The following is a 10,126-nucleotide window of genomic DNA, read 5'->3' on the forward strand; positions in this document are numbered from 1 at the left end:
AAGCGGATACGAGTAACATTTAAATATCTTTTAAACAGCCTCATGTTTCCTCTGATAATCATAAATTACCTTTAACAGCAAACGAGACCATCAGTGCAAAGAAAGACGTTTTTATATAGTTTTTATTACTGCTTTTGGTCTGGTCGCACACCCAGTCCGATTTTCGGTTCGCTCGTGCAGGCTCTATGGTCACATATCCGTATTGGTTGCAGATTTCAGTGTGGCGCTGCAACGCGATTTGAGAAGCCTATCCCTCCAGGTGAGGGAAGGGGAGCGGGAGCCTTGTTTGAGACAGTTATTTGTCGTCATAAATGACTGATAACGGGGCTGAACCATCAAAGAAAAAAAAGAGAATGCAATGAAGAAAAGCGAAAAGGGAGAGTGAGTGATAGGCGGGCGGGAGGACGTTGCCAAGCAACGTGTATACAATTTCACGAGAGCGAAACTAGACTGCTAAATGAATGAGCGGTTGGTACTAACACAAAGTTTGCTTTGCTTCACCATCATCAGATAACCATTATCTGAAATAGTCATTATTTACATCAACAACACAAACACATTACCTCATCGTGATCCATAGTCTACTAACTGCCGTCTCTCATTCATTCGCTTTCTGTGAGGACACAGCTCCGTGAGAGAGAGAGTAGTTAGGTGACGCTGCTGAATCAACTCATTGCAAGCAGGTGTGTGTACTGACTGGCATTAGTTGATGCAGTGTCAAAACCACTCTCACGGAGCCGAAAAGAGTCCTCACACTTTCAACACACGAACATGCACTATATTGCGCCCTTCTCAGTCCACGCTCACGCGCCTGGCACGAGCATTTGCGACAGCGGGCGTCGTAAAAATACTACCGCTTTTGTCCAAAGGGGACGCCAACGTGCCATCTTACTCGTAGTGCCTTTAATGTGCAAGGAAAGTGTTGCCGTGAAGAAGGATTACAATTTACGAAGACACTATGAAACTAAACATCAGAGCAGCTACATGTCCTAATAAATGTGTTATTTTTGCAAAGTGGCCCGGCCCTTCGTAGATTTTTCTGTATGTGGCCCTCAGTGAAAAAAGTTTGGACACCCCTGATCTAGTGTGACAGTATATGCAGTTTAAGAGTCCATGTAAAAATATTGACCCAGAGAACTTTGCTTCATGAATGTGAAATTATAAAACCTGTCATGTAATCTAAAAATGAATATCCCAGCAGCAGACCCGGGTTAGATTCCAGCCCGCGGTCGTTCTCTGCATGTCACTCCCCTCTCTGCCCCATTTCAACTCTGTCTCTACACTATCAATAAAGCATAAGAATGACAAAGAAAATATCTTTAGAAAAACGCATATAACATCCAGTGTAAAATAGGCTTAAATATGTCAAATAAATAGGGCGTATGTAATCAATCAATCAATCAATCAATCAATCAATCAATCAATCAATCAATCAATCAATCAATCAATCAATCAATCCATCACCTTTATTTTCACTGGACAGACACTGAGGTTTCCTTCATTTACAGTGAAGACGAGCTGATACACAATAAAGACAATCACAAGGATAACATATAGCGAACAGAGAAAACTGAAATAAAATAGGATAAAAATTTATATATATTCATTTAAATAAAGTTTATGGAATACAAAAAAAGAGCAAGAATATAATCAGATAAAATGGACGATGAAAAAGTTTCAGTCAAATGTGTAAAATTCAGAAATCATTGATATTAATAAAGGTGAAATTAAGATTGTCGTAAATTTGGAAATGATGGTGTGTGTGTGTGTGTGTGTGTGTGTGTGTGTGTGTGTGTGTGTGTGTGTGTGTGTGTGTGTGTGTGTGTGTGTGTGTGTGTGTGTGTGTGTGTGTGTGTGTGTGTGTGTGTGTGTGTGTGTGTGTGTGTGTGTGTGTGTGTTGGCGATTGTGAGGTAACATCTAAATACAGATAATTATCAAAAAGCAAAAGAAAACAGACAGCTGCATAACCAAGCGAGCAGAAGTCCCGCTGGAAACCACGTGGCGGCAGCAGCTCCTTATTTCCCGCGCTGCTGGAAACGCGTCATCTTCTCCCCCGGAAGCGGAAGTTTCTTTCTTTTCTTGTTTCTGCATCACCAAGAGACACTCAAAGGTTCGTTCACTGCGCCACTACATCTGCTTTAATCTGCTGTTCAGGTGATCATCCGAGGTCTTAACGTGTCCGTGGTGAATGTGTGGATGTATATGCGTCTGTACGAGGCGAAATTATTTATAGTAGTGAAGATTTGAGGCTGTTATAAAGGTTTTTCTCTTGCGTAGTTGTGACAGTGAAGCGGCTACAGCATGTCGCCATTTTAGCTCTGCGCGGAGGATTTATAAGATGTAAACTGGCGATAACGGCTTGTAACGGCTGTATTAAACTGTTTCATTAAATTCAGAGTAACGTACACTTGTGTTAATGTGCTTCAATCAGTCCGAAAGGTTGTGGAGAGGCGGTGGTGTTGTGTAGAAGCTAAACGGCTAACGTTAGCGGCTCTGCCTGGGTTCGGCATTCTCCGGCGGTGTTCGGAAATTCCATCGGACGCCTTCGTGTTACTTCTAAAAACTTGTAGTTCTGAGCGTAAAGTTTGTAGTTTTCTTGGTTCCTAGCGTTGGTTTAAAGGCTTGGCCCGGTGGGATCGGTCTAGTGAAGGTCTGGGCGGGCTGTGAACGGTCCAGTAGAACCAGTGAGTTGAAGCTAATGCTAACAGTAGCTCCGGCTCGTGCCCAAAGACCTGTCTGATCAGGATCCACGTGCCCTCTATTCAGACAGCTTTTTATCTTTAATTTAGCGTTACGTCATTATTTATATTGTGCGTATTCGGTATAATTTGCGGTTTGTCTGCAGTAGTGACATCTGCAAACACAATCGGTAATAGTTTATTAGTAGGACACCTGGTTTAGTATTTTATATAGAAGGTGATGGGCAGACTGGAAACTCCATTACTATCTTTCTACCTTATTGACATTCTCAACTTGCTCTTATGTCTGCGCGTGTACCTGTCTGCGCACACAGCTTTAAAAATAAATTGCACTTGTTACATCTCCATGTAGCACTTACATGAGGCACCTTGTAGTTTGGTTTATCTGAAGCTATAGTACTGTGTCTGTCTGTCTGTCTGTCTGTGTGTGTGTTAGTTTTATTTTAAGCTATAGTACTGACATGATTCCAGTTCTGAGTTTGTACCTTCATGGTTGAATGCTCTTAATGGAAGTCTCTTTGGGTAAAAGCGTCAGCTAAATGTAATGTAACTGTTTGTTGTAGAGTAGAGTCAGGGATTCTGGAGGAAGGTTGTCGTCTAAATCAGTCTGATTCTGACAGCATGCCTTTTAGACTGACATCACTGACTATCTTTCAATGTGTCAGTTTCTCTGCTGGAGTTTGGTCTGAGAACTCAAGAGACATATTGGCTTTTAAAACTAGTAATCATGTGGGTCAGCTGTGGTCATGAGCTGCAGACGGGGAAAAGGGTGTGAATAGTTTTGAAGTGTTCTTTTAGTTTGCATACTGAAGTCTGGTTCAGGGTCACTCAGGTCACGTGTGATGTCTCTCTCTGTCCCATGGACGATGGCTGATTAGTTAGAATGCTATATAATATGAAGCTCTTTCCCCTTTTGGTATGTTTTGATATTATAATAATTTAATGTTTCTCTCAGACCCTAGAGGTTGGCTCATTAGTAGACCATTTCTCCTTTCGTTAGAATACGATATAATAAGTTAATGTCTCTCATCTGTCCATAGACGATGGCTGATTGATAAGAATACTGCTAATAATATTATACTAATGTCTCTCCCCTCTAGACGATGGCTAATTAGTAATAATATAATGGCTCTTTCTGTATGGAGGATGGCTGATTAGTTAGTACTGATACTAGTTAACTATATATTAATGTCCCTTCTCTCTCCCCCCTCTATAAGATGGCTGATTAGTTAAACATTATATAATAACACTAACATATCGGTCTCCCCCCCCTCTAGACGATGGCTCCTTTGTTATAATACTATATAATAACACTAATATAATAATAACACTATTATCTCCCCCCCCCTCCAGACGATGGCTCCTCGCAAAGGGAAGGAGAAGAAGGAGGAGCAGGTGATCAGCCTCGGCCCGCAGGTCGCTGAGGGAGAAAACGTCTTCGGAGTTTGTCACATCTTCGCTTCATTCAACGACACCTTCGTCCACGTGACTGATCTCTCCGGAAAGTAAGGCGGGCTTTAAACACACACTCTCACACACACACACTCTTCGTTATACATGAGACAACGTAAGACAGGCATAACTCACTCTCTCTCTCTCACACACTGTTTTATACTTGAGACAAAGTAAGACGGGCTTTAAACACACACACACTCCGGAAAGTAAGAGAGGCATAGCTCACTCTCTCACACACACACTCTTCGTTATACTTGAGACAAAGCAAGACGGGCTTTAAACACACTCTCACACACACACTCTTTGTTATACATGAGACAAAGTAAGGCTGGCTTTATGCACTCACACACATAAAGACTCACACACACTCACAGCTTTTTTTATGAGACAAAGTAAGACAGGCATAACACACTCACTCTCACACACACTCTTCATTATACATGAGACAAAGTAAGACAGGCATAACTCACTCTCTCTCTCTCACACACACTGTTTTATACTTGAGACAAAGTAAGACGGGCTTTAAACACACACACACACTCTCTCACACACACTATTTGTTATACATGAGACAAAGTAAGGCTGGCTTTATGCACTCACACACATAAAGACTCACACACACTCACAGCTTTTTTTATGAGACAAAGTAAGACAGGCATAACACACTCACTCTCTCTCACACACACTGCGTAATAAATGATACAAAGTAAGACAGGCATAACACACACACTCTCACACACACAGAGACACAACACACACTGCTTTATAAATCAGACATGCCCCAATGCATCATGGTAACTGTAGTCCCCACAACACTGTTAAAGGAAAGATGTTTAGGTCTGGACACTGCAGGTAAATAGGTTGACATAAAGTTAGTCTGTCTTTACACACACACACACCTGCTGCTTTTATACATGTACACTGTCACCCCCACAACACTGTTTAAGTCTGATTAGGGTTGCCTTAGAAACATTGTATTTCCTAAAGTAAATTCGTGAGCGCTCTAGTCTATCTGTCCTCTGATTGGTCTATTGTATCTATCTGTCTTCTGATTGGTCTGTTCCCTGCGTTTCCAGGGAGACAATCTGCCGTGTGACCGGCGGTATGAAGGTGAAGGCGGACAGAGACGAGTCCTCTCCCTACGCCGCCATGTTGGCAGCGCAGGACGTCGCACAGCGCTGCAAAGAGCTGGGAATCACCGCTCTGCACATCAAGCTCAGGGCCACTGGAGGAAACAGGTACAATACACTGTCTGTCTCTCTCTCTGTGTGTGTGTGTCTGTCTGTCTGTCTGTCTGTGTGTCTGTCTGTCTCTGTGTGTCTGTCTGTCTGTCTCTCTGTGTGTGTGTGTGTCTGTCTGTCTGTCTGTCTGTCTCTCTCTGTGTGTGTGTGTGTCTGTCTGTCTGTCTGTCTCTGTGTGTCTGTCTGTCTGTCTCTGTGTGTCTGTGTCTCTGTGTGTCTGTCTGTCTGTCTCTGTGTGTCTGTGTGTGTGTGTGTGTGTGTCTGTCTGTCTGTGTGTCTGTCTGTCTCTGTGTGTCTGTGTCTCTCTGTCTGTCTCTCTGTCACACACACTGAGACACAGAGGTGCAAAGAGCTGGGAATCACCGCTCTGCAAATCAAGCTGAGGGAAATGGGAACAATACACTGTCTGTCTCTGTATTTCTTTCTGTCTGTGTGTCCCTCCCTCTGTGTCTGTCTGTCTCACACACACACACACACACACACACACACACACAGAGGTGCAAAGAGCTGGGAATCACTGCTCTGCATTAGGGCTGGGCGATATGGGCCAAAATCAATATCTCGATATTTTTTTACTATATCTCGATACACGATATATATCTCGATATATTTCAAATCTCCTCTAGAGCACATCCTAAATGCTCAATTTAATTTATTTTTTGCATAACATCACACCAGTAATATGATTTAAATAGTCCTGCAAAATGTGTCTGCACTAACAATGCATTAGGCTACATGAAACATGTTTATATTCTTTAGTGCTTTCTATTGAAACAATTTGAAACTTGCACATGGCAAAGAGTTTGCACATTGTATTGATTATTCCACATCCTTCCACTCCCATACAATGGATCCAGCATTATTTTATTTGGAAACAGTTTTTTCCATCTTCTGTTAATCTGTAAACTGAGAACACTAATTATGACTCATTACAACCACTTACTAATTGTTTATCACCACTAACCCCCTGAAGATAGCAGCCACACTTTAAATGCAGAACAGGTTTTGATCCATAATAGTAGTCTGTGTATAAAATGCTCTGACTGTATAATGGTTACTGTCGCTTTAAGAGCAGTTGCTCCCTGTCTAAGTTAAGTTTCGTTTTCTGCCTGTTAGTCCGAGAGAGAGATTCATGCGAGCGCCCAACAGCAGGTGGCTCATCGTCCCTCTGTTACCTGCCTTATTGTTTAATTCTCCTGTATTTAGTTAATGAAAATAAAACTGGAAGACAATCAGAGGATTTAAATAAATACGGCTGAGAATTAAATGGGATGCCGTGGTTGTGTGACGTTGGACCAAAAACTCCCCCGGCACTCGTTCGCTTTCCTCTCATAAGGACCAGGCTCTGTACAGCGGCCCCTTATGCTGTCAAGCGCCCGTCTACAAAAAAGGTCCATGCTATGAACGACAGCCGCCTTCGCCGTCTTTCGCGCCCCCTCCACCCGCTCGTTCGGCTGTCATAAGAGCAGAGCCCTCGTCTTTTTTTCTCCCCCTCTCGTCGTTGTTTTCACATGGCGATAAAAGTAAACACTCACAGGGCACAGACTACGTCACAGGTGCGCGCCCAGGAGACTCTGGTTGGGAGGGGTGAGTGAGTGAGTTGCCAATGCATGTGAGTCTGTGAGGCAGAGAGCCACAGGAAAGAGCGAGAGAAGCGAACACCAGCGAGTTTGCCGGTGGCGGCGGCGGCTAAAAATAACACATTACGTGCCAGTTTGTATTCGATGGTCGCGATAGGGTCATTTTATACATCCCCTGGAGCACATCTCGCGATATATCGAATATATTCGATATATCGCCCAGCCCTACTCTGCATATTAAATTCAGGGCTCTGTGACCATTGTGATTGGTTTGAAGAAATGGAAACGATCTGTCCGATTCCCATTTCTTTGTTCAGTTTATGTGTATTGGGGACTGTCCACAATGTTTGTCGTATAGTATGTGTGAAGCTGAACAGTAAAGGGAAAAGTTAAGGGGAAATTATCCAACAGTAAAGAGAAAAGTTAAGGGGAAATTATCCAACAGCATTGAGTGACAGATCCTGTTTTTTTAACATCTTATGATAAAGTCTTTATCTCAGGTTGTATTCACACGTGCCATGTTTGGTTGAAACAAACTCAGGTGCACTTCTGCCTTCGGTGCGCATCTTTCAGGCAGGTGTGAATACAGCAATCGCACTCAGAGTATACATTTAACAGTAAAAAGAAATACATTACATTTATAATTAGAGCAGGCCTGAGCAAGAAGGGGAAAAAGACAAACAAACATATTGCTCACAGTTGGAGCAAGAACAAACAGGCAAGCACAGATGATGGCAAAGATATCAAGGCAGTTCATGCAACAACGCGCGTGTGTGTGTGTGTGTGTGTGTGTGTGTGTGTGTGTGTGTGTGTGTGTGTGTGTGTGTGATATATAGAACACACTATTAACCCTTTGTGTCTTGTGTGTTCCAGGACCAAGACCCCCGGCCCCGGAGCCCAGTCTGCTCTCAGGGCTCTGGCTCGATCCGGCATGAAGATCGGACGCATCGGTGAGTCTCTCTCTCTCTCTCTCTCTCTCTCTCAAAAATACTAATATTAAGCTGAAAATATGCTCCAGTTAATGTCGCTGTAGTTCAGTTGTATTTGAAGGATTTTTTATTTTTCAAAATGTGGAACTTAGTTTCAGATGGATGAATTGAGGTAGCTTAGGTTCAGTGCTGCGTAACATTTATTTCAGTGTAACTTTGTCACTTTAACACAAGTATGAAATGCATTTAAATGTACTTCAGGTTCAGTACTGTGTTTAAGCGCTCTGAGTGAGAGAGAAGCGTTATATGAATAAATTGTATTATTAACTATAAGTACAAGTCCATTTAAATGCATTACATACTTTCGTTAAAGTGACACACAAATTTACACACTGCTCCTTAAAGTGAATTGACTGTTTTAAAGCCCTGATCCATTCTAACCCTATTTCTTCTTCGTGCCCTTTATATGATGTCATGCTAACCCTGTGTTTCTTCTTCGTTGGTGCCTCCAGAGGATGTGACCCCCATCCCCTCAGACTCCACCAGGAGGAAGGGAGGACGCCGCGGTCGCCGTCTGTAAACACAAAGATTTTCTGACAATAAAACGATTCAAGTCGACGCTCGTGTTTCTGAGTCTCTGTTCAATAACTGATCCTTTGGGCCTTACACATCTTGATCTACATAAACTATATCTACGTCTGATTCTGCTGCTTTTAAAGTCCCTATGAGGAACTTTTAAATATTTCTGAAACAGTCTCATTTTTCCTCTGATCATAAATTACATGTGACAGCAAACCAGACCATCAGTGCAAAGAATGCTATTTTTATATAGTTTTTCTTAATGCCTTTGTCATGGGTATACGCTCACCCAGGAACAACAGCTGGCGTGGTAAAATTTCAGCTGGTTTTAAGGTGGATCGTAATTAAAGTTTAAAATCAAATTTAGTTTAGAAAGTACTTTAAAAGATTTTAAATCTTGTCTCAAGGTACAATTTGCTGAAATCTGAACACTTGGAAAATGAATCTTGTCGGCCGCTGCTGTTGAGGAAAAACAAATTTGTTCTTCAAACAGCTTCATAAGGTGATTGTCAATTTGTCATTATACATTAGATGAACACTTCCATTTTACAGAGGACATTTATGAATAAGTTTTATCTCCAGTGTGTGTATTTAAAACTTTTGGTTTTTGCTTCTAATTCTTCCCAAACAAAAGACTATGGACACACCTGAAATTAAAATACATTTAAAGATACAGTGTGTAATATTGGGATATTTAGTGGTGAGATTGTAGATGTCAACGCTCCCTTGCTAATTGTGACAAGCTACGGTGGCCTTCAAGGACAAGAAGCTAGTTACTAAAGATGGCATCATCCACCACTGCCTCAAGTCTTTCCACAATATCAAGTGATGAGGTGAAGATGTATTTAGTTATTTATTCTATAGTACTTCTTCTTGGTCTTCCAACAGGTGCATTTCCCCAGGACGCCCACTTTATATAAAAAAGTGTAAGGCCTTTAAAGGTGTAGTCAGCGATTCTGTAGAACGCTTGTCATAATCAGTGAATATCTCCTCATGATCCACTACCTGTCTGTACTGTGTGTATCTCCTCATGATCCACTACCTGTCTGTACTGTGTGAATATCTCCTCATGATCCACTACCTGTCTGTACTGGGCGCTGAAAAAAATCCAGGTTAACATTTTATAAAAAGGTTGATATAAGTGATTCATATGTCATAAAATAATGATAAACCAATTTATTTAAAGATTTTTTTTGGCATTTTCAAGCTTTATTAGACAGTACAGAGTTGAAATGGGGAGACAGAGAGAGAGGGGGGATGACCTGCAGTAAAGGTCCACGGGTCGGATTTGAACCCGCGACCACTGCAACGAAGGCCGGAGCCAATATGCCACCGGAGCGCCCCAAAGCAATACTTTTTAATAAAATAATATATATTTGTAGATGTTAACATATCCCAAACGTGTTGTACGTCATCTAGAAAGCTTTTAGTAAATCATGAAATGTTCATCAACAACTCATTGGTAAATTAATAAGTCACTTCCTAACCTTTCTGCGTCCCCCTGATCTAAAGTGTAACCATGCACTAGGTACTAATGTTAGCAGGGCTGTGTTCCCTGATCTAAAGTGTAACCATGCACTAGGTACTAATGTTAGCAGGGCTGTGTCCCCTGATCTAAAGTGTAACCATGCACTAGGTACTA

At 41.9% G+C, this 10,126-nt stretch overlaps 1 protein-coding gene across 2 annotated transcripts; it reads left to right on the forward strand.

The window, feature by feature from the left end:
* The first annotated feature begins 2,065 nt into the window (after nucleotides 1–2,065).
* On the forward strand, nucleotides 2,066–8,523 carry LOC307260460 (small ribosomal subunit protein uS11). 2 transcript variants are annotated; one of them, XM_080040713.1, is made up of 5 exons: nucleotides 2,066–2,111; nucleotides 4,054–4,205; nucleotides 5,232–5,393; nucleotides 7,850–7,926; nucleotides 8,418–8,523. In XM_080040713.1, the coding sequence occupies exons 2-5, from the start codon at nucleotides 4,057–4,059 to the stop codon at nucleotides 8,483–8,485; spliced, it is 456 nt and encodes a 151-aa protein (XP_079896839.1). In that variant the 5' UTR covers nucleotides 2,066–2,111; nucleotides 4,054–4,056; the 3' UTR covers nucleotides 8,486–8,523. The 2 variants fall into 2 exon arrangements, with proteins under 2 accessions (XP_079896839.1, XP_079896840.1); XM_080040714.1 differs by having other exon boundaries at nucleotides 2,082–2,155.
* The last annotated feature ends 1,603 nt before the right edge of the window (nucleotides 8,524–10,126 follow it).

The sequence above is a fragment of the Ammodytes marinus genome (genome assembly GCF_949987685.1).
Source record: "Ammodytes marinus genome assembly, chromosome: 14".
NCBI lineage: Eukaryota > Metazoa > Chordata > Actinopteri > Uranoscopiformes > Ammodytidae > Ammodytes > Ammodytes marinus.